The sequence below is a fragment of the Primulina eburnea genome, chromosome 12 (genome assembly GCF_022965805.1).
Source record: "Primulina eburnea isolate SZY01 chromosome 12, ASM2296580v1, whole genome shotgun sequence".
NCBI classification, from domain to species: Eukaryota; Viridiplantae; Streptophyta; class Magnoliopsida; order Lamiales; family Gesneriaceae; genus Primulina; species Primulina eburnea.
In genome coordinates, this window is record NC_133112.1 from 34538006 (window position 1) to 34563922 (window position 25917).

Here is a 25917-nt window from a genome sequence, read left to right on the forward strand (position 1 = left end):
TTATTTTGGAGTGAAATAATTCTTATTAAAAAGAAAAAAGTGTTTATAATGTAGTCTCTCTGAACAAAACCACTATGTTTAAAGCGTAAAAAGGCTCAATAAAGATTTTCAAACCTTCAGCAGAAATTACTATCAATATCGAAAATTACATAACTTATTCATGTATTCTTACAAAACTCACAATGTCTGTGTCTATGCCATACCAAAAAGTACTCATTATATGGTATGGACAACGTTAAACCCCTGGATTTATAATATATAGAATTAATCTCTCATGAAGAATGAGAAAATCCAGCAAATTGAAGGGTTTGGAGGACACACATGAAATCTTGTGCGAACTAGACTCATGTGCAAGAATAATAATCTACATATATAAAAAGCAATTACTCTCTAGCATTAGTTTCCATCTATTACAGTTTGGTCACAAGGATTTATATTCCTCAATCAAACGAGAAGCATGGAGGCGGGATGTTGGCACTGTTGTGCATCCAAGACTCTGTAAGTAAGCAATCTGTCATGGGAAAAGAGGAAAAGGCGACATTGTAAGAGTTGACAACAAGAAAACTAGGTGCTTTTATCATCATGGCTAGGTATATGTATGTATACATATATATATGGGGAGACTATGAGGTAACTTTCATGTTCTTTGTCTACCAGCTGATACAAAAGTTAACTTCGACCAATTTAAATCCTTGTTCAAAGTGTATAGTTTGTGAAATATTTTGACAAAGGCCATCTTGGAATCTTGCTAAATTATCTTTGAAACCAAGAAATTTTTCATTGCCTACAGTAAATTGCCATGAACAAATTTTCATAATCTGACTAACAGAATTGAGGGCATAAACTTGTACTCTTACAAAAATATTGTTTGAAGATTTCCTAGAATATTGTATACTTGTGTACATATTCTTTTAGAGGGATTTTAGGAGCTCATTTGTTAGTTTTGTTTCCAGTTTTGTTTAAAAGTAGAGTCTATATATTAATGTACAGCCACTATGCCTATGATATACAAGAATTATTTCCCATTACTTTGATTGTTTTTCTGTCAATTTGGTATCAGAGAAAAATCAAAGATCATAGGGCTTAAATTCGCTTCCGAAAAATGTGTCTTCCTCGGCTAGAAAAGTGAATGATTCACCAATCAACTTGCCGAGATACACCACAACAAAAAACAGACATTTACTTTAGGTTGATCGAGCCATTATGTTTTCAATTAATGTTCCAAATATCTTTTGGGGGATGCCCTTTTAACTGCATGTTACTTGATAAATAGAATGTCATCTCGGATTTCGAAATTTGATAACCTTTGCAAACCTTAAAAAGTTATTTTCCTACCTCACGCATCACTACAAACCTCTCTTTAAAAATTTTTGGTTGTGTTTGCTATGTGTGTATACCTAATGATTTCTGGTCCTAACTTGATCCAAAATATGAAAAATGTGTCTTCCTCGGCTATGCTTCTAACAAGAAAGGACATAAATGTTTTAACCCTGTCACAAAAAAATATTTGAGAGCATGGATGTCCGATTTGTAGAGGATGAGTAATTTTTTCAGACTAATTATCTTCAAGGGGAGAAAATAGTGGTTGAGGAAGATAATTTTTGGGACACATTACTTGTTCACGAAATAATACCAAAGGCTTATGATCCCTTAATTGATTCCAATAAACCCTTTGTGCAAAAACCTGTTGGCAGTACGGAAACCAGTAGTCTCACGTCTTTGCCAGACATTACTTTATCTAAGACAAGGGGAGAAAAGCCCCAACAGGAACTTCAAGTCTACACCAGAAGGCGTTTCCTCAAAAATGCTACTGCTCGTTTATTTCTCAAGCAAATGATCAATCCAACTTGCCGAGTGATGGTTCTACAAGTCAAGGTAATATTACTTCCACTTTATCATTTGATATATCTCCCTCTGATCTTGATATTCCAATTGCACTTAGGAAAAGAATTCGAGCATGCACTAACCATCCCATTGCCAAATTTCTATCTTATGAAAAATTGTCAAACACTCATAAAGCATTTGTGTCTAAGATTTCTAACATGTTCCAAGAATTGTCCAGGAAGCACTAGGTGATCCGAACTAGAAATTAGCAGTGATGGAAGAAATGAATGCTCATAGGAGAAACGATACTTGGATTGTGGTTGATCTACCGAAAGACAAAAAGATAGCTGGGTGCAAAAAGGTGTTTATGGTAAAGTGCAAATCTGATGGAAGTGTAAAGAGATACAAGGCCATACTTGTAGTTAAAAGATTTACTCAAACTCACAGAGACTTTTGCCCCTGTCGCTAATATTAACACAATCAGAAAGTTTTGTCTCTTGCAGCTATCTCCAACGGACCATTTCATCAGTTTGACGCTGAAATGTGTTCCTAAATGGAGATTTACAAGAAGAAGTGTATATGGACTTACCTCCGGGTTTTGAAGAAAGGTTTGAACAAAAAAAAAAAGTGTGCAAGTTGAAAAGAGCCCTATATGGGCTAAAGAAGTCCACTAGATCTTGGTTCGAGCAATTTGGCAATGCAATGAGGAGACGTGATTTTTTTCAAAGCCAAGCTGATCACATTTATATTTTCAAACATTCCACCAAAGGTAAAGTGGTCATCCTAATTGTCTACGATGACATTATCATGACCGGAGACGATTATCTTGAGATAAACAACTTGAAGTTGAATTCGATATCAAGGACCTTGGAAAGCTGAAATATTTTCTCGGGATGGAATTCGCCAGATCGAAGAAGGGGATTTTCATCAGCCAACGTAAGTATGTTCTTGACTTACTCAAACAAACAGAGAGAACTGGTTGTAAGGCAACATATACTCCAGTTGAACCTAATGTTAAGCTGTAAGCTGCAGCACCTAATGAAGCGATGGACAAAGAACATTATCAAAGATTAGTTGGAAAGTTAATCCATTTGGCACATACCAGACCCGACATAGCTTTTGCAGTAAGTGTTGTGAGTCGATCCATGCATTCACATGGACATACTCATTTCTAAGTTGTCTTCAGAATCTTGAGATATCTCAAAGGGACATCTGGGAAAGGACTTTTGTTCGAAAATAGAGGCTACCTTCAAGTGTAGGCCTATACAGATGCAAACTAGGCAGACGATGTAAATGATAGAAGATTTATCTCAAGATATTGCACCATTATTGGAGGTAATATGGTTACTTAGAGAAGCAAAAAACAAAATGTTGTTGCAAAGAGTAGTGTTGAAGCAGAATTTTGGTATGTTGCAAATGGGTTTTGCGAAGCGCTGTGGATAACGATTTTCTCTGGAAGGGTTGAGGATTCTTATACACACCGATTAAAGTCAATTGTGCAACAAAGCGGCTATTTCTATAGCTCATGATCCAGTTATACATGACAGAACAAAACATGTAGAAGTGGATAAGCATTTTATCAAGGAAAAAATTGACAGTGGTGTATTATGTCTGCCTTATATACCTACTACAAGTCAAGCAAAGGTCTTCCTATAGTATAGTTCGAAAATTTGGTTGGCAAGCTTGCTATGAGTGACATATTCGAGCCAGTTTGAGGATAAGTGTTGGAAGATTTCCTAGAATATTGTATATTTTTGTACATATTCTTTTAAAGAGATTTTAGGAGTTCATTTGTATTTTCCTGGTTAGGTAGATTTGTTTCCGGTTTTGTTTAAAAGTAGAGTCCATATATTAATGTACAGACACCATGCATATGATATACAAGAATTATTTCTCAACACTTTAATTGTTTTTCTGTCAATTATTATATAAAAATCTACAAAAGATTTTCGTTTGAAATGAGATTATTGCACCACTTGGCACTTGGTGGATCTGCCTCTGCTGCCAACAGCTTATAAGAATTTAAAGCAGTGATAGAAGAAGATAAAAATTTGACCATGCGTCTAAAAATGTGGAGAACTGATCCAATTGGTCATGAGATGATGAAAGCTTGAGATCAGGCTTTTATGCCTACGGGTGACAATGTTAAGAAATAAAATACAGAGGATAGCAAAATACCTGTTTGGAAGTTGCTTCAGATGAACCCATCGCACTCTCAATTCTAAGTTTCTGAAAATGTTCCTGAATAAAAATATTGAATCGCGTAAGATAGTGATGGAAACATAACCAAGATTAGAAACATAAGAACATGTGCACGAAACTTAAAAGGTGCAAAGTCATACTGTCACATATTACTTCGACAAATTGTCTAACAGATGAGGGGCGTTTAGAAAAATGACCTTTCCTTCAGAAGTGTTTTGAAAAATGACTTCAATTTCACTAAAAACGCATGGTCCCAAATGTGATGCCATGTGTTTGTGTGATAGAGGTCATTTTTCACAGAAGTTGCTGAGAAAAGGTAATTTTCAAATATTTTAGGGGGGAAATTGTTTTTAGCCTGGCCTGATAAGAGTACAAAAAACCAACTTGGTTTACATTAGGTATTCAATATAACCCACCAATTGTTATTTGTTTTGTTATGAAATTATACAAAACAAAGAAAATAGATTGTAAATATTAAGAGAAACCGAAAAAATAATTTTCATTAATATAGAAGTGAATATGAAAAACAAGTCAAGTATAATAACTTGCCCAGTTAACAACCAGATTCAAACAAGTTGGTGTTAAATGGATTGATTTTTTTCACTTGGGTTTTTGGGTTTTCACTTTTTTATTTCTTTTTTTATTTAAACAACTATTGTGAAAGCTTGCTGTGAGGCCCGGGGCCGAAGAGGGCGGGGGGTGATCGCCGGTGCCATCAGTTGCACGGACAATGAGCGGCTCCTGGCAGGCTTCTAGGTGGAGAGAACATGAATGAACCGACCCACACGGGAATGAGAGGGATTCCGAGACTGTGCAATGTAATGGACTGAACAGTTGAAGAGGGCTTAAAAGATTTGATTGGTACTACTCATATCACGAAGGTGCATCTTCTTTTCGGTAGCTCATCACATAAAAACTCCAAAGTTAAGCGTGCTTGACTTGGGGAAATTTTGGGATGGGTGGTGACCTCCTGGGAAGTTTCCCAGGGTGCGTGTGAGTGAGGACATAAGCACGCTGGAAAGACCCGTCTTGATACAGTGAGGACAGTCGTGAAATCTGGGGCGTTACAAGTGGTATCAGAGCCAGGTTCTCTTAGTACGGTGTGGTTCGGGGACGAACCAAGCGGAAGCTGGTGGGCATGTGAGGCCCGGAGCCGAAGAGGGCGGGGGGTGATCGCCGGTGCCATCAGTTGCACGGACAATGAGCGGCTCCTGGCAGGCTTCTAGGTGGAGGGAACATGAATGAACCGACCCACACGGGAATGAGAGGGATTCCGAGACTGTGCAATGTAATGGACTGAACAGTTGAAGAGGGCTTAAAAGATTTGATTGGTACTACTCATATCACGAATGTGCATCTTCTTTTCGGTAGCTCATCACATAAAAACTCCAAAGTTAAGCGTGCTTGACTTGGGGAAATTTTGGGATGGGTGACCTCCTGGGAAGTTTTCCAGGGTGCATGTGGGTGAGGACATAAGCACGCTGGAAAGACCCGTCTTGATACAGTGAGGACAGTCGTCAAATCTGGGGCGTTACAAATGTGAGGCCCGGGGCCGAAGAGGGCGGGGGGTGATCGCCGGTGCCATCAGTTGCACGGACAATGAGCGGCTCCTGGCAGGCTTCTAGGTGGAGGGAACATGAATGAACCGACCCACACGGGAATGAGAGGGATTCCGAGACTGTGCAATGTAATGGACTGAACAGTTGAAGAGGGCTTAAAAGATTTGATTGGTACTACTCATATCACGAAGGTGCATCTTCTTTTCGGTAGCTCATCACATAAAAACTCCAAAGTTAAGCGTGCTTGACTTGGGGAAATTTTGGGATGGGTGACCTTCTGGGAAGTTTCCCAGGGTGCGTGTGAGTGAGGACATAAGCACGCTGGAAAGACCCGTCTTGATACAGTGAGGACAGTCGTCAAATCTGGGGCGTTACACTTGCTATTTGGGAACAATTGCTGAGAATCACTGGTAAATCAGTTCCCTGATATGAGGGAGATTTGATTGCATATTTTGTAACTATAAGGATCCTATTAGTTTCCTAAAATTCAAAACTGACTAGCTGAATGTTATGGTCCCGAGTTATGGATCTCATTACAGGACGGTTAGCGAGTTTACGATGGATATTGAGGCTCGTTTTAGGAGAGAACCTCACGATCTCGTCTATGATTTGAGACTCATTAAATTGAACCTCGCGATCTTTTAACACTGAGCTTTTAGGAAAATTTACGCTTAACCATTAATGTTCATACACTAACTTATAAATACAAAGAATCGTTCTCCATGTCCTTTCCCTATCAACTTTCAAATAGATAAGTAGTAAACTAGAGTCCTAAAAATTTAAGTAAACTAGATTCTCTATCAGTTATCTTGAAAACTAGTGGGCTGGATATGCGTGCATCAATTATCATAACAGCGTATATTTCTATTCCATAATTTTAACTTCATTTCCTATTGTATAGGTTGAAATTATTATCTATAAAAGGGAGAGTACCTTTATTTTCCTAATCAGTCAATGAATAAGCCATATTCTTTTCTACCCAATCTATATGGCCCCAGAGTCAACATAGCAGCTTCTGTTTTTAACTATTATATAAAACTAAAGTAAATATACCACAAACCATTGCAGATGGCTTCCTTTGATGGCTCAAAGGAATTATAGCCTAGAAACTTGAAATAGAATTACCTGTTTTTCTCTCATTAAATGAGCACGCTTTTCAGCAGGAACTTGTTCCAACTTCAGTACCTTCATGAGAAAACAATAAACTTCTTAAGTATTGAACATGAGTGCAAATTTGCAAGCATCCTTGAGTGCAGTGTTGTGTTAAGTTGAAGCATTCAATTTTTCACTACCAATAGAAATAATACCCTTTCTTTTGAAGTGAGAAATGATACTTACTGATACTGCAAAGTGAATGGCTTCATCAGATGTTAAACATAACTTCAGTTCACGCAAAACATCCTGATCAATGAGGAAGGGATTCCTTAGTTAATAACTACAGATAACACTAACAGAAACTTAAAAAAATAGGAGACTATGCGGCTTTAAACCAACATAAGACTGTCTGAATCATCTAAAGTAAGATATCAAACTCATCTAAAAGGGTTCGTAAGCTTTTTGAGGCTACCAGCATAATACTTTTTTGAAATTGATTTTTTTTAACTAGAATCTGTTCAAATGTATGTCAAGCTAAACTGTATCACAGTTGCACATGTTTGATAGCTACTCAGCGCTACCTGTTATGTATATTCTTGTATATATTGATGGAGCTAGACTGATTTTTTTTTACCATTCTTTCTGGTCGATCATCAATTATGATCTAAAAACGTTTTAATTATCCATGGCAGTAGCTACTAGGAGACGCTGGTTTAAAATATCATACTGTATCCATGTAAATGAGTTCTTAATTAAAAGATAATGAAACAGAACTGGTAAAACCAAGGCAAGTTGATGCAGAGAGAGAAGTAAAGCTGGAGTTCAAAAAATAACAAAGTTGATGGATTGCAGTGCATTCAAATGGGCCACTACAACCTTGTGGGTGGTTTTTTTGGCACTTAGACGCTCATCAATCACAAAAGCAACCTGAATAAAATGAGAGAAAATAAACCTCTGGTAAGACAATATAAAACATTAAATAGTTATTCCAGGTTTCATAAAACTAGTTAATAGAACAGTTGAAAGGACGTGATTTGAACACATGCTCCAGTTTGCGCACGATGGTCTAAATGCATATCTCTTATCATGGAGTCAGCCTTTTCTTTTGAAAGAGAATTGCAGCTTAGTTTCTCAATAATACAGAAAGAACAATATCCATCCGATGTCTGCATCATAGTGCCAGATACACTTCATGCAGAATGTAGAACATCTGAGAAACATACCAACCTCGTAGAAAGGATAAACTTGGCTCCCAAAATTAAAATAAAATTTTGAACTAAAGGATTCAAGAAACTTTCTAAGACACATGGAAATTGGTTGCAAGAGTTTGAAGGATAGGAGTTCTGGCTCACTTTGTTGAGTAATCTCTTGGGCTCACGAAATGCGGGTTTCTTGGCCCACTGATGGAACAGATGTGAAACAACAGCTCGATTCTCTGTATTGAACCTATATGTAATGAAGAATCAAAATACAATTCGGTATAAATAGACCTGTTAATCTATGGCATTCCACCACTGGTAAGCGTTGAAAGAAAACCTTTTCAAGAAGCTGCTGGAATAGAAAAAGCTTTCAGTTGCTTCACTAGGATCGTTTGATGCCTCTTGGAGTGGATTATCAAAAGAGACATGCTGCGTGGTATTGCTTTCAGTAGATTCCATTTTCAGACCAACAGGAATCTGGAACACTTCTGTTTGCTCAATTTTCTTGTAACTTGCATTTGAACTCACTGAATTCAGATCTTCCTACATAAAACAAGAACAACAGACTAAATCTCATGAATATAAATGAAAATTCAGCAATGAATTAACCTGCACAACAACTTTCTACCAAAGTATATTTCGGCACAATTCTAGTCGGCATTAATCCAAGAGGATATAAAAGTATTATGCGCTATGTATGTAAAGAAAAGAACTTTTTGATGAAATGTTGAAGCAGATGACAATGACAACGGTAGATGGAGCAGACAACATCGACAACCATAAATAAGATTTTTAGTATAATTTCCAAGGGTTGATTAAATGGTTGAGCATGTAAATTGTCGATTCACACTAAAAGGCACCATATGTAACATTTTATCCGTAAAAGAAACAAATGATCAATAACAAAACCAAAGAAATTTCTTGGCTTTTAAAAACGTGTAAAATTTTCATTACTTAGAACATAAGCAACTGAAGTAAATACAGTGGGACTTACAGGTGGTAAAATAAGAAAATAATGGCAAATCATACAATAAAAAATACTGACGTGTGTCATACATCAATCGGAACTTGATAATAGGAGACTAAGTTGGAAGTTCAAAGACACTCCAGCACATCTTGATTCTAATTTCTGACATACATGAGAAAACAATCTGTAGAAATATTCACTTACACTAGAAGATTAGATTAGATAAATTAGTTACAATCAAATCTCATTGTATCTTAAAGTTTGGATTTTATTTTGTGAAATTTTTTAAAAATTTTCCTTTCCTTAATTGTTGGGATTGAGATTCGTTGTAACCTGTTAAATATAGTTGAATTCAGTCAATGATATCTATCGAAAAATTATATCATTCTCTCTTTTTTACACAGTCGTATTGATTTATTTTCTTTGAGTAAACATGTGCATAATTTGTTGGTTAAAAGTTTTGTAACAATGGCAGAAAATGTACCCCTTAACATTCCAAATCATTAAGCCTACAATTTTATATCTAACTTATAACCCAAAGATACTTTCAGAGAAACAGAACGGAGATTAGCAATAAAAAAAGTAAAAACAAGTTATCGACTTATAATCAACCTGTTCAATAGTAAGAGTAGAAATAGTGGAAAACTAAAGTTGTTGTGTTCTCATCTTAGTAATAGATTTTTGCATGTTATCAAGCTCATGGTTCAGAAAATGACATCAACGTAATATTATTGGCCATTTTAATGTCATAGTAGGCAAGTCAACAATCTAAATGTGTGGTTTAGTGCAACACAAGGAGTGTTGTTGTAAAGGAACAGTTGTGAATTCGCAAATGTTTGATGTTAGATATGTTTCATGTATGCTGAGGATTTGAGTATAACTAAGATGGAAAATGTATGACTAACACAAAAACTCAATCACAAGGCATATTCACTTTTTGAAGTACGCAAAACGAAGGAGCTGGTATATGCTCCTAGGTATCTATAGTGGTTCTCAAGACTGCAATTTGTGTAACTGATAGAGTGTTGTGGACGTAATTGAATTTTCTTTTCTTTGTTTTTCCCCGAATGATCTGAACAATTTTTAGTAGGTTTTGACAATAAATTAATGAGCCCAGAATTGCATAAAAATAGAAATGTGCTCCTCAAGATTTTCCAGAAAATTACAGGATCATGTGATAATGAAAAGAAAAGTTCACCTTGGTCTCCAGTAGATGATGTGGTATTTCTCTAAGAAAACGAGACGGTTGCAGAACCTAAAAGAGAAGTGTGCTGAAGCTGAGAAGGAACAGGAAATAAAGAAATCAAAAGCTGTTTGTAGATTTACCTGCCAGTTGGAATCCATAATTACATAGAGAATAAAAAGTTTTACACGTGCACGAGTCATTGCAACATAGAACAGCCGTCTCTCCTCCTACAAGTGCAAAACAAGTCAGATAGCTAAATGACGTCTGAGGACAAGTTTGCAAAGACGTTTTTCATCTAAACATAAGGTTACCTCAACAGAGGCACCATTTTCATTTAGAATACCACTGTATTCATGCAATAAGGGAACCTCTGTTTCATTTGCCTGAATAATTGACCCAAACCATGCGTCAGGTCCATGGTTGATAAATAAAAACAACACCCTTCAAGATAAAAGCATCAATTGCATGGAGTAACATATAGTCATGAAAAATACTATGATAGTAGAAGCCAAGAAGATCCGGCAATACGTCAGTAAAGCCAAGATTTGAGCTGCTACCTTTACAATGAAAACTGTGTCCCACTCTAAGCCTTTTGACTGCCACATGAAAAGAGAAAAGCAAAAAACTAAAAAGTCAAGAAGTATACACTTGCAAAACTGCCGCACACCAAGAATGAAGACTAAATGTCTATGACAGTTAAACTGGCAGAACCTGGTGGATAGTAGTAAGGGTGACAGAGTGTTTATTGTCATACTTTCTTGATTGAAAATTTTCCCGTTCGCGTATAGAAATATGATCAATAAAAGCTTTTAGTGTAGTCACACAACCTATGCCCTCTGCCATACCATCATTTCCACCTTCTGCAACACTATGTATTGTTGTCAGAAACACAGATACATCATCTAACAGATACTGCAACACCTGCACAGTGGGACAACACAATTAGTCTATGTACCCAAGAAACTGTACTTGCCAAACTTGAGAAGGAAGATGTTATATTTCTGCCATCTGCACCATTGAATATTTAAGAAGATACAGAAGAAGTCCACGCTTACAGATCGAAGATCGTTATCCTCATTTAGCAACTTGCTTCCATCAACATCAAGAACTGCTCGTTGTTCAAGAAGGTATTTCTACAGAAGCAGATATTAGAAGGAAAAATTTTCTTGTGTCAAAATGATAAATAGGAATAGGGGTGATGGAGAGACTACAAACAGTATGTTGCAAATGAAAAAATAGAAGCCAAAATCTAACCAAAACTTGTTTTCTTTTTACTTTTCAGAAAAACTCCCAAGAAGAAGGGGGGTTGGGTTTGGCGGACCCCTAAAGTTAGCTTTGCAGTCACTGATTCAAGTTTTATCAAAAACATCCATAACTTCAAACCAATTTTCAGAAGCGTGAAAGACGTGTAGTAGAAGCGTAACCATAAAGTACAATCCAAATCAAAATGTGTATTTAACCGCAATCCTACCTTCTAGCAGCCAATTTTAATCAATTCATGAACATCTGAATTTCCACTAATGTGATCAACACAATGACCCAATTAATTTCACTGATCACCAAGTGATGTTAACACAACAAGAATATGAGATATTGATGAAACAATAACTAGTGCAAAGTTTCTTCAGCCAAGGGCTGAAATTCAATTCAGTACAAAAGATGCAACATAAATTTATGTGTCAATTGAAGAAAATGAAGTTCATTCTCCATAAAAAAATTAAACATGAAATTCCGGAAAACCTTTCCAATACTTCAGATAAAATAGTGAATTATACCACGAAAATCATAAATTTAATAACAATTAATGGTATAGGTTGCTATTTAATGAATAAAAGGACAGTAAAGTCTAATATTCAACAATAGCTGATGAACAGTGCTAGTCTACAAAAATCAGGCAAAACTGTATGTATGTATTATATTTTTTAAAAATCTTATCATAAACAGGAATCGCAGTAAAGGAAAGGCAATTGCTATTTCTCTAAACAAAGACAAAAGAACCTGAGGCACCATGTTTGCCACCGAAGTAATAACAGCGGAAATTGATTGTTCCTGAAAGCATGAAATTGGTAAATGAAGAAGTTTGTTAACATTTTTCATTAGAAGAAAGAAACATGTTTAAGATACGATACGAAGGTTAAAAATATGGAAAGATAAACATGTTTGTCATAAAAACATTAGATATAACATAGGCGGAGATGCCGACAAAAGTTGAAGCAGCATAATGTTCTAGTTAAAGAAATAAATAAACTTCACCTATCAATATTTATTGCAATGAAAAGAAAAATATTAACACAAGGTTGTGCTAATGGCCCAAATATCTCGTGAAAGGCATAGAAAATGAAATACACAAACCCAATCAATTTTCCGTGTTGACTTACTCTATGGACAAGTTTCGATATCATGTCTATAGTGAGTAACACCTTACGTCCTTGAGTCAGCTGGGCCCTACAATCAAGTTAAATTGTGAACCTTCAGCACATGGAATATATAAAAACTTAAAAAATAAAAGAAAAGTTTACACAGTGGATACTTCTGGAAGAAGGAGTTATTCATAAAGAAAAGGCAGTTATCTTGCTTCCAAATGAACGTCTGATGGAGAAGTTTCCTGGGTTGTGGTTTCCGAAGTTTTACTACTATTCATTTATTCAAGTCACTAACATTTTACAGGTAGTTGGGGTATTAGAAAAATATTTATTACCAATAATATAACTGATTTTGGTATTTTAATCTCTAGACAGAGTTTCCATAATACAAAATGTCAAAGGCATATCTGGTAATACATAACCTCTCTGGATATATTATTCAAATCTATAGAATTGCTAATTCATTGAAAGGGAATATTGCGAAGAAATAGTTCAAATTAAGGATGAATTGTATCGTCCACTAATATCAACATGAGCATAAAATATAATTTTCACATGCATCACAGTTCCATGCGGTTCGACTATATGCAAAAAATGAAACTAATCAGCAAAAGTCTAATAGCTGCCAAAGCTAGTCCAAGTATGGATGTCAAGAAATCATAATAATCTCAAAATAAACAAATGTTTTTTAAGTAAAACCAACCTTGATCATTGTATTACTGGCTTGGGTTTTCACTACATTTCTAATAATGATAAAGACATACAGAACAAACCTCTTAAAGGTTCCAGATATCTTTGCATTATATATGTCACGTGATGCTGAAATAAAGCTGCATTTCCTTACTGTTGAAACCTTGTCAATGTGCTCAATCACCTGAAAAGTTGATCAGCAAAAAAACCCGAGAAAGTAGTGGATAACTCATATATATATATATAAAGGCCACAAAACTACTGTTATTAAAATTTCTCAAGTTAAAACATCCAAAAATATATTTTAATGTCAATTGATATGATAATTGAGAATTGGATATTTGGGTCCAAATTCCAAGATTGGGATAAAAAATCAAGTTCTGGAAAAAATTGAAGTCTCATGGACCTGAGGACACAAGCACGGACCTGTGCTCATTATTTTGCCCTGTCACAACCTTAACACGGTATATGGAGTGACAAATGTCCACATTTTTTCTTGGACAGGGCACTTCATGGTATCACAAACCTGACCACAGCTTTGAAAGCCCGACATGCATGGATCGATCACATTTTTTACCATGGATCTATACTCCATGGTCTGGAAATTTAGGATTCTTCTGAAAGCATTTAAATAGATTCCTTGTCCAAATTTTAAGTTAAACATTATGATGAGCCAGTGATGATAAGAGACGGTTCACTGTATTCAACACCACCACACCACAACCCACCACCCCCCCCCCCCAAAAAAAATCTTTTAACCCATAATTGTGTTTCCTGATGGATTCCGAAGGACCAGCTGACTTCACCCTTCTCTCAAGTTGGAAGAATTTGAGGTGTTGAGATTCTCAAAGAAGGCAACTGGTAAATGTCTTAAACCTTCTAATCTCTTGTACAGTTGAAAATTTTGCTAAATGGTTTAAGCGAAATTTGTGGGATTGTTGAATACCTCACTTTTGGGGATCTATTTCCTGATATTGGGAGATGTAATAATCTTTCATGCTAGTTAAGGAATTTTAGACCAGTAGATGTATATATAAAATAATGTTGCATGAGATTGTGGCCTTATCTTCTGGGATTCTTCTCAAAATGGCATGCTGTTGCAACCCTAATTTCATAGATCAAATATAATTCTGAATGCTAAAATGTAAGTTTATATATGAAATATAAAATGTAAACCAAGAGCATTAACTCTGTACAAGAGCTCTTGCTCTCCTCTGGCAATGCTAGTTACAAAAATCAAGGAAAATAACCGAATGAAACCCCAGCCCTTCCCCTACTTCACATTTTATTCCTCTCTCCCCCACGTCTAGATTCTCCCAAGGCCTTGGGAACTCTTGGGCCTAAGTCCTTTATTAGGGCCCATTAAGTATTGAGGCACGTAATACATGCTTTGAGTGGCTTCATTTAAATAGCAAGTTCATGATACTAAAATGGTACATAGGCAATTCTAAGAAAAACAGTATATAGGCATGTCAGCATGTGCTACATGTTACTGAGAAGGTGAACGTAAGAGCATTGCATTGTAACATATTGAACTTCTCTCTTTGCTCTTGTTGTTTCCATTTCATGTGGGCGACCTTGGAGTGGATGTTGATAACGAGACATATTGAGGCCGCGGGTCTCAATGGATGCAGTAAAATGCATGACTGATGTTTCAAGAAGAGGATGATAGGCACATCATGCATTAGTCAGACTCACAGCCATGTGGGTCAATAGAGGTGTAGTTGCATATGAACCCACACCTTATTCATCTCTTGCACCTTGATATCATGTATGTGTTTCATATGCACGACCATGTTCATATGTATCTCATATTCCAATTTGTATGCATAATGGGTTCTTTTTTATCTATTGTGTTGAGTGTCAGTCGCTTGCATCCCATTCTTAAGGCATATATATTCCACAAATAATGGATTTATTACAGATTGCTCAAGACTTGCAGCGAGGCAAATGGATATGTAAGATGTCCGAAGCCATGGGCGTTCATTTTATCAATCTTTCACCTTTGTCATACATGCGTTAGATATTATCATTTGTATTGTTGTACATTTTCTCATACACAAAGCCTATATAAATTCATTCATTTTGTCTAATTATTGGGATGCCGGAGGGTTGTTTTGGGGCATATAGGCACCCGCCACCGCCTTCCCGAGTAGGCGGTTTAATTTTTTTACACTATTATTATACATAGTTATATAAAATCATGCAATGCGATTACAAATAGTCATAATTCTTTATGTGATATATGTAATTAAATGATGTTTGTGCATAAATAAGCTTCATACAATATAATAAAATACAATTTATACAAATTGCAAATATATATATAAATAAAAAGAGGGCATCAGCAGCGGTGGTGGGCGGTTCGAGACGGAAGGAGGCTGGGTTTTGGGAGACTGGGCTGGTGTGACTACAATGTTTTGGAAAAAAGTGTATAATTGTATTAATAATTAGGATTTTTTAATTTTGCTGACTTTGACCGCCTCACTCACCTCTGCTCATTTTCTACCACCTATAGAACCGCCTAAGGTAAAAGGCAGTGCGGTTGACGAAGCGCCTCCCGTCTAGGCGGCCGCCATTTAGAACATTCCTTGTTGCATTTAGATGGTGGATGCTAAATGTCATTCTTTTACCAATTTATAGTTTTGAAATGAGATACTCCTTTTACGTGTTGGCCCAATTAGTTCAATTTCTAAGTTATAGTGATAATTAATAATTATGTTGACGATGAAAACCCAAGACCTCATATCATAAAGCTTGAAACATAGAAGTCGTATCCCAAAAAAATTAACTAGAAGTTTAGAATGCATAATCACTGGAATAATAGAAAAAGTACCTTCTTCTTTTCCTCGTTCTCAAATGGCAGGAAAGCCTTGAATACTTGACGAAATGGGCCATCGTCACAACCAGGCAAGGTGGTATTCAGCATGGCAATAATAGCTCGAACAACCTGTTAAAAGGCATAACTTGCTCAATCACAGTTTTTTTATAGGAAACTGTATTATATACATTAATTAGAAGCAATAATTATAGCAGACAAATGATAATGATCCGCACAGAGAGGAAAAAAAAAAGACAAACCATGCTTAACAACATATATAACTCCAATTTCTCATAAAGTCTGAAATCAAGAAGTTCTTAAACTCTACATGTTTTTCAATCCAGCTAGATGCCCAAATCTTAATTTTGTCCCAACATTCTTCAACCGACTATTTTAAATAGTCAAAAGTGAGCTTTTAATTTGGAATAAAGAAGTTTTTGGAAACACATAAATGAGATTAGTGGAGTTAGAAAATAAAATTTGACACTAGGATGAGCAAGAACTTGAGGGTCAGTGCTCAGATGAGTTAGCAGTCGAGAGGAATTTGGAGCTAGTATGCCAAAGAAATCAGATAGATAATTAAAAGACGAAAGTGAAATGGTTAGTGATGGCGATCGTAACACAAATTTTCGGTATCAGACAGATGTATGTCTAATTGGTAACACCATTTATAACACCCCTCAAAGAACTAATCAAAAACATGCATCATATCTCCTTGGACAAAATCCCAACATTCCTAAAAAATGCCAACGTAAAACCAACTGGATCCGGAGCTTTTCTCCGTCACTCTCGAACATTTTTCTTTTAATCTCATCCTCTGAAAAAAGCTATCCAACTCTTTTTTTCATTTGAAACTAAACTTTATGATAATAATGAAGGGATTACAAACATGCGGATGAGTAATCCGCAAAAACACATAATAAAGGTGATATTATTAAGCAATGCACTTCAGACAGAACAAATAAAGAAGAATGGCTCGGAAAATTCAACTTCTTACATATAAGTAACTAATATTTGAAACTTCGACTCTGGATGTATCTGACGAGCAAAGACTATGTTTTCAAAGCTATAATGCTTTCACTAAGAATATTGTTAACAATAGAATTGATCTTAAATAATTTCAGATTTCCCCAACCTCTGCACACAGGTTGAGATTACATTTGCCATTCATTTATATATGGGAAGTCCATATCTATTTAGTGCAAATAAGATTCACGATGTCAATTAAAACTCCAACATTGAACCCAATCTAGATTGTTTCCGTCAAGCAATTAGACATTAGTATTTTCTTTTCCTTCTTAATAAGATTTTATGGAAGCCACAAAAAAATTGGTAACAAAATCACAATTTCCGTCAAGATTGAACTCCTAATACTTAGCACAAAGAAGAGCTCCTTCTCAACATACAACCCTAAATGCATGCGTATGCGCTATAAGAACAAAGTATATGTTGATAAGTTTACCCATATTTGAATAAATCAATTTACATATAGATTTGATTTAATTTGAGTTGATTTTGGCATGATAGGATTGTGAAAGAATATTATCCCCGATTTGATGGGATTAAATTTTGTCATCTTTGCCTATTTAAATGAATACTTTTGACTGAATAATATATTAAAAATAAGAATGAGAAAGAGTTTCTCTTCCAATGCTAAACTTCTCAGAAGTGGGAAGTCGACACTGAATACTGATCGAGAGAGAGAGATGTCACTCAATGCTTAAAGAAGAATAAATGGTCATTCATTGCTGTTAAGCTACATTCTTGACTTTCAGAGGAATGACTACATTTTGAATATTACGTGTTACAACTCCATGATATCCAACTTCACTTATTTCATAAATAGAAAGTGCAATTGTAGGCAAATATGATAAATAATAGGCCTAGCAGATAAAATCTAGTACAAATTTAAAGAAAACCATAAAGTAGTTGTGGAACTTGTGAGAATTTAAACTCAAATTTGCTACCTTTTTGCGATAGAAGGCCACTCCATGTGTGTTGAAAGGTATTTTTCTACTGCGGAAAGCAGTTTGTAATATTCTACCGGTTACCTGTTTAACAAGGAATGGCCACATTAAGTGCACGGGTGGCATACAACGTTTATCTAATGACCGAATGCACCTGCACTTAAAGTTGAACATAACTAAAATCAACTTAACCTGCCTCCGGTAGAGCACAGCAATATTTCCACAGGAGGAATTAGCAGATGAAGGGTCTGATGTGATTTCCAATACTTTATCGATCACAAAAGCACATTGTGCATCTTCATTGCCACACTCCTTCATGGTTATCTGGACAAAAAAAATTAGTCATAATACAAAAGGAGAAAGCACAGAGTTTTCAAGGGTGTTTACCTTTGATCCAGAAGCGTTATCCGTAAGAACATCCTTTGAATTGCACCTTTTTAAATTATTTTGTATGAGGTTTGATGCAGCTTCAACAATGCAGCGAGTGGACCTATAATTTTTATTTAGTCTCACCTGAAGAAATGAGAAGAAGAAACATCATTAAATTAAAGGCATTTTTCTAAAACTAGCAGCTTTTCAAACATACACTGTGTATATTAGAGGGGGAAAATAACACAAGGCTAACCTCTTTGTACATTGGAAAATCTTTTCTAAATGCATCGAATCCAGAAACATCAGCACCATTAAAACTAAAAATTGACTGCAGGATGATTGGTGAATTGTGATTAAAAAAAATCAAATAAATTATTAGAAAATTACTCCAAAGGTAAATCAAGAGGCAATATTACCAAGTTTAAGATTAAAAAGTATTGAGGAAGAAATGAACCTGATCTTCATCACCAACAATAGTTATACGTTTATGGGATGCAAGGATCCGCAGCAAGCTATATTGCATGACACTGGTATCCTGGAATTCATCAATCACAATTGCTTTCCATGATTCTTGATACTCCTCAAGTACTGCGGACAAGATCACAAGATAATTAAAAGGGTCATTACCCAACAAAATTTACTGAAATCCCATATTTAATTGGCGCATATGACAAACCTTCGGGAAAATCTGTCAGTAGCTTCACAGAATAATTGATGAAGTCGTGGTAGTCCAATGCATTACAAGATTTCAATATGTTATTGTAGTTCTGGAGAATTGTAGCCTGAAGCAGATTTTTTAACTTTCAATGCCAAGGGATAAAACCAAATGAAGCAAAAAGAAAAAGAAAAAAACTACATAACAACTTACTCCCATCTCATCGCCCATTTTATGAAGATCTTCAGGCGACCTTCCAGAAGCTTTAGCCTGAAATGTAGTATTTCCATTAATACAAGCAACACGACAATGAGATAAACAAAAAGAAAAACATGTGAAATACTTAAATCTAGTTGAAAGGTTAACTATGTTAGTGCATATTTTTCAACATCATGTGTATCAATGTTGAGTTCTATGAGTCCTGTGCATTTCAAACACACTACAAGTGTGTCCTCTTGCTTTCAAGCCATTGGTTGTTAAAAAGACATTATGAAGTTTAAATCCTTCTCCATAAATGTATAAAGCAGAAAGACGGAAATTAATTACCTGAGTAACAAACTTTAGCCATTTCTTTGACTTGTCTTTGAAATGTTTAAGAGAATTAACCTCAGATAATTCAGTAAACTTGCAAAGCTCATTATTAGCCATTCTTTTTCCATCCTCCAATAGACGAACAGCCTCGATGATGGCTCTTCTTTGTTGGCCATGCCCATAAATTAGAAATTCGGTTGTGCGGCTTAACCTATAGAGATAAAATGTTCATATCAACTTGAGAATGATTAAAAAAAAACCTATTCATAAGGTAAGATTAAGAATAGGACGATGGTTGAGAAAGAATCAAACTAAATGTTTCTTGCAATAGTAAATAACAAGTCCGGTGCACAAAATATTATTTTAGTGATATTGTCAGAATTAGCTTGAAGCGTGTGTTGGCCAAGAAATCTATGCCAGGACAACTCATGAACTATTAGTGGTACTGAAGAGAAGCACAATATAATACTATGTATTAGACAGCAAGCAAACACATTATGAAACTCAACAAGATGATTGATGTAAATGTCTTTACAATGTTTAAAAAATAAAACTAATTCTGCATTGGTGAAATATAATAAACCAGCACCAATACTAGTGGCACCATCACCTTACCCAAAAAACTTTCCTCTGGACATTCTACAATAAGTCATTGGATAACAATTTTGGCACATTCCTGAACTTTTATCATGCTACGAGTTACATTGATTGTATTTCATTTAAAAGTAGTTTCTTAAAAGTATAAACATAAGATAATATATCCAACCATGCAGTTAGAGTTAGTCCACTTATTCAATTATCCCATCGACGTGCAAATACTTGAATTGGATGGACTACAATCTGCTTTAATAGTTTATTCGTTGAAAATTTAATATAAACCAGCCAAAATGAACTTTCAAAAGTAAACTAATTTGGAATCAAAATTATAACATATGAGTGTGGAGATATACATACTTCTCAGCATGCTGACGACAGAGTTGCAAAGAAAATGAATGAAAAGTGCAGATAGTAAGATCTTTTGCTGCTTCCTTTCCAGCAAATGCTCCAATCCTCTCACGAAGTTCGGTGGCAGCAGCCGTGGTAAATGTCATAGCCAAAATATGGGACGTACCAATACCCTGGAATTGATTACAGAATAGAGTGGAAAAGAAGTTTATATCGTGGAATAAAAAATGCACAAATATAAGAAGACCGGGGAAGGCCTAATCAGCTGGAGAGGAAAATAATAAGCTTGATCAACATGGCATTTTCAATCACTAAACATTACCTCGTTTAGAAGCATCAAAATTCGTGCAACCATGGTAGATGTCTGACATGGGAACCAATAAGATTAAGAATGAAAAGGGCAAGCAAACATGTGATTGAAAGATTGGCAGAGAGCAGACCTTCCCGCTTCCTGGTCCAGCAACAATCACCAAAGGGATTGAAATGTCAAAACATGCTGCTTCTCGCTGCCTCTCATTCAAAGACTGAATATACTTTGCATATTCTTCAGGCATGTTTTTAGCAACTTCATCCGGAGATTTGACCGCACCAGAATTTAGAATTTGTTTAGTATTTAATTTTTCGTCGCTAACATCAAAATTAGTAACGGTGCTACCCTCTTCACAACTTTTACACAAAATTTCACTATCCATTTGGTTAATGGAGCTGTTAATTGAGCTATCAACCCTCACATATTCTCCAATTAACTTTTGTTCACAGAGAGCATCAATTTGTTCTAAATTTGACTCATCAAAACCATTTGCCACAATATCATGCGTCATCAAACAGCCGTTCATATCAGGACAATCCAGAGGTTTCACAGAACTGTTATTTGAATTCCACTCACACCCATTGGCGTAGCCGTGTTGCTTTATGGGAGTGCCACACAAATTTATATCTGATCCATCTTCTGAAGAAAAACCTACTTTCTCTACCTCAAATCCAGTATCAACCAGTTCAATTCCACTGATTGATTCATTTGATGAACACGGACCAGCTCTACATCTAACTTGCCTATTGGAAATTGAGAGCATTTCACTCTTAACCCTGTTCTTAACACGGTCACCTTTCTCACAATTTGATAAATTGCAACCTTTTGAAGAAACTGTAGCTGATAAATTCGACGAAATTTCCGAAAGAGGAGCCCTCTTTATCTCACCGAATGTCACCTGGCTTTCTCTTACCTTCTCATCTTGATCCCTGAACCGTTTAAAATTCAAATGCGTCAGAACTTCCAATATACAAAACATATATTGCCAATTACGACAATATTTAAAAGAAAATGTAATGGCTATGCCTGAAAATCTTAAAAAACAAGAAGAAAATGAACCATTAAATCCCGAACGAACCTTATTCCCACCCAATCTTGAATAATACTGAACAAGAAGTAATTTTTCCTCCATCCCAGAATAATAAAACAAATTGACTCGATAAAACAGCCTTTTGCAAACTAATGGGATAATAACTTACTCTAAACGCGCACGTTTGCGGGAGAGCAGAGCCTTCGCAGCCCTGAAACTTTGGGAAATTCGGGACCGCTGCTCTGCTGATAATTCACCTCCAGCATTTTCCTTGTCGTTCATATCTATATCTCATCTAAGTTGAGAGCCGAGCCTGCGAGAACTCTTGGCTGACTGAGAACGAAATTCAATTCAACGGAGCCCTAGAGTACAGTGAAGTTGGAAATAGAGGTGGCCAATGTCATTTAAATTTTCCCTCCCATAGGCTACCGTTTTATAATGGGCGTGGACAAAGAATTTAAGCAAATTGCCATTATATCCCCATTGTTGGTTAATTACATTTATAACCTTAGGACATTTGTGTGGGCAAATTGTATTTCACCCCCAAAGAAATATTTTTAGAAAAATTGATTCAAAAAAATATATTTAAAAAAGCCATAAAACCCCTGTCTAAAATTTTAGGTTCATAAAACCCTGAGTTTCTAAAAAATAAAGCACATTTGTCTCATTTACAATGGTTTTACGCTTGGCTTTTTTAAATATTGAGTTTAAAAGATCATTTTACTTTTTATGAAGATTTATATGTATTTTGGATTTTTACTTGGTAGTAAAACATTTAATGGGAAAGACGTTTCTTCTCTGAAAAATGGAGGGTGGTCAGTATTAATTACTCGATGTGATCATGGTGATGTTCTGTGCTTCTTAAAAAAAAAAAAAAAAAATCAAACCGAATTGTCATATGCAATAAGTAGTATTGTAAAAAAAAAAATCATGGTTTACATGTAGGATTAGTCGGTTTTTATATGTTTCAAGCGGTTTAAATTAAAAATTTTAGAACATATATTCAAATTTATTCGTAATCATTAACAATATAATGTCTTTTAAATATAAAATATAACTCAATTACAAAGATAAAACTAGATAAAACAATTATCAAAATTCAAAACTAAGTTAATAATTGAACAATACAACGTACTCACAAAAAAATGTCATTTACATTATTTTGTCATTTTTTTACTTTCAAACTTCAAACAAAATATTTCTAGTAAAAGAAATAAATATTCTAATATAATACTAACATGAACAATAATTAAGAAGAATATGAGTTTTATTTGTATGAACAATAATTTTGAAGAGAGTTGAAATATAGTGAATGTCAGTTTCTTTAGTTGAATATTTTGTTTCCAAATTATTATAATCATATGTCAAATATCATATCAAGCGGTTTAGGTAGGGTGGCTTGGCGCGGTTCTTGATTAAAAAATAATCGACCTATATATGTTGTGCGATTTATGATTATTATTTTGTCGTAATTTTTATAAAGGCAAAAACTTGTGTGAGACGGTCTCACGTCATATTTGTGAGACTGATCTCTTATTTGGATCATCCATGAAAAAGTATTACTTTTTATGCTAAGAGTATTACTTTTTATTGTGAATATGAGTAGGATTGACCCGTCTCACGGATTAAGATCCGTGAGACGGTCTCACATAAGATCTACTCTTTTATAAAATATAAGAAAAAATGAAATTTGGTTCGGACGATGAATAAAAAAATGTGATCACCCCTATTAATACTACAAAGTTGAAGAAGGAATTGTTAGATGAGCATGCAGCATGGTGTGTACTAATTAAATGATTAAGTAGAAATTGTAATTGTAGGTAAGAAACCAAATTATAAATATAAAATAAATCTAAAATTACCAATTTTATGATAAATAAAAAAATATAAATATTTAATTTATCAAGTATAATTATATGCGAAGCTCCGAAAATAATCGTAATGATTTCATTCTAAACTTGAACTAATTTAGATTATTCAAATATAATTGTACGATTACAAACGCACAGAAGCATATAGGGAAAATTATGATTTTAGCCCGCATACTTTCATAGAAAAACATTTTTGGTCCCTAAACATTTAAATATAATAATTTTGGTCCCTAAATTTCAAGAAAATTGTGACATGTTCGATCCCGGCTAGGGATGGCAATGGGACGGGGCGGAGGCAGGTTTGCCATCCTCATCCCCTTCCCCGAATTCCATCTCCACCCCCATACCGCCCCGATCCCCACTTTTTCGTGCTCAGGGAATCCCCAAACTCGAAACTTCGGGGATCAACTTCTCATCCACACCCTCATCCCCGTTTCAAAAATATTAACATGGTAAGGCAACGACGGATTCGGAAATTTTCTCGAACCAAAACTTTTTATTGTCTATTATTATTAGTTATAATATTAATATCAATATTAATATATTATTAATATTTTAAAAAATAATATTATTAATACTATTATTTTATTATTAATATTATTTTCGAAACGGGTTTGGAGATGAGGATAGTAATCTCATACCCGCCTCAAACTACATCGAGGATCTAAAAAAATCCCCGAACCCGAATCCAAACCCGAAAAAATCGGAGATCCACATCTTTGTTTCGGGTTTTCTCCACAGGGCTTCAAACTCGTGAGGAAAGTTGTCATCCAAAATCCCTGCCATTGTCTTTAACCATAAAGTTAACGACAAAGAGTAAACACATCTCATTCTTTTAAATTTAGGGACTAAAAATTTTACATTGTAATATTATAAGGTAAAATATTATTAGTAAAAACATTATCATAAATAAAATCACATTTTTTTTATTTTGACATATTTTATTATGAAATACATACAAGAAAAATTTGAGAAAAAAAATTGATATAAAATTTTAATATAGTAAAAATAAAACATAGCAATATGTAAAATGATTAAAATTTATCATCATAAATTTTTGTAACTTATTATTTTAAATTACTTATAATAAAAATTTAACACCATTGTTGTAGAAATAATTGAGCTGCCAAGAAGTCTATTAACAGTTTAAATATTTTTTTAACAGAATAATTTTTCTCTAAAATTTAAAAGATATCAAGTAATTACTTCTTGCCTTGAGTTAATAGCACGATTTAATTTCGTACTTTTTTTAAAATATCATACATTCAATCGTGCGCATTCATAATTTTTAAGAGATTTATTGGCTAAAATATTGCATTAAAATATTTAAGGAAAGGAATTAATAGGGCAAAAATGAGGCTGAAATAATCCTATAGTATTAATTTATTTATATTTTTAACCATATTTATGAACAAAAATTTATACATTTTTTAAAATAAATTTACATGATTTGACATTATCAAATTTATTTAAATGTAACACTTTTTTGTCCATAAAGTAATAGTATGATATATTTAGTCATTTATCGCATTTTTTAAAATTTAGGGACCAAAAATGTTGCATAAAAATGTTTAGAAATCAAAAGTGTTTTAGCATACAAGCACGAGGACTAAATCGTCATTCTCCACATACATATAATGAATATTGGATCACAGTAATTGAAAAGAAATTAAAAAGTGTTTGACTAAACTTATTTAAAATAAATTATAAGCTCGTGTATCTTATAAATGTTAAAGTGTTTGAATGAACTTATTTTAAACAACTTAAAGATATTGATGTGTTTGTAATTATAAAATCTCATTTGGGAGACGTTTTAAAATCTTGACCAATTGGTCTTTGGATGGCAAACCAAGTACAAAATATTAAGAGTGAGTCTCATGTGAGACCGTCTCACGGGTCATAATCCGTGAGACGGGTCAACCCTACCCATATTCACAATAAAAAGTAATACTCTTAGCATAAAAAGTAATACTTTTTCATGGGTGACCCAAATAAGATATCCGTCTCACAAGTACGACCCGTGAGACCGTCTCACACAAGTTTTTGCCAAATATTAATTACATGCCAAATAATTTTTTTCTTTTTAAAAAAATTATATAAATATGTAACGTGTGCAACGAAGCACTGATATTTAGTATAAAGATATGTTATTTATAAATAGTATAAAACACGAAAACCCGAGTAATTACGTAATAATCCATTGTCGTAATAATATATTTACACATTAATTAAAACATCTCATCTCTGCATCAAATGAATTACTATATCCATCGAGTGAAACACATCTGGTGTAACATATAATTTTGTCTTATATACTTGATGAAACGAGG

At 34.6% G+C, this 25917-nt stretch overlaps 1 protein-coding gene across 2 annotated transcripts; it reads right to left on the bottom strand.

Annotated features, from left to right (window-relative positions):
• Positions 1 to 86: 86 nt before the first annotated feature.
• Positions 87 to 22546, bottom strand: LOC140808468 (ATP-dependent DNA helicase SRS2-like protein At4g25120). Of its 2 annotated transcripts, none has more exons than XM_073165623.1 (29): positions 21886 to 22546; positions 20817 to 21615; positions 20699 to 20740; positions 20386 to 20549; positions 19447 to 19642; positions 19114 to 19170; positions 18922 to 19027; positions 18700 to 18833; positions 18499 to 18573; positions 18261 to 18386; positions 18066 to 18197; positions 17874 to 17957; positions 15922 to 16035; positions 13169 to 13269; positions 12411 to 12477; positions 12040 to 12081; positions 11088 to 11165; positions 10744 to 10953; positions 10590 to 10628; positions 10344 to 10415; positions 10173 to 10259; positions 10045 to 10101; positions 8217 to 8422; positions 8033 to 8126; positions 7557 to 7607; positions 6924 to 6986; positions 6711 to 6770; positions 4003 to 4065; positions 87 to 511 (listed from the first exon to the last, which is right to left on the bottom strand). In XM_073165623.1, exons 1-29 carry the CDS (start codon positions 21996 to 21998, stop codon positions 422 to 424), a joined length of 3522 nt encoding a protein of 1173 aa, XP_073021724.1. In that variant the 5' UTR covers positions 21999 to 22546; the 3' UTR covers positions 87 to 421. The 2 variants fall into 2 exon arrangements, with proteins under 2 accessions (XP_073021724.1, XP_073021723.1); XM_073165622.1 differs by having other exon boundaries at positions 88 to 511; positions 12031 to 12081; positions 21886 to 22545.
• Between the last annotated feature and the right edge of the window lie 3371 nt (positions 22547 to 25917).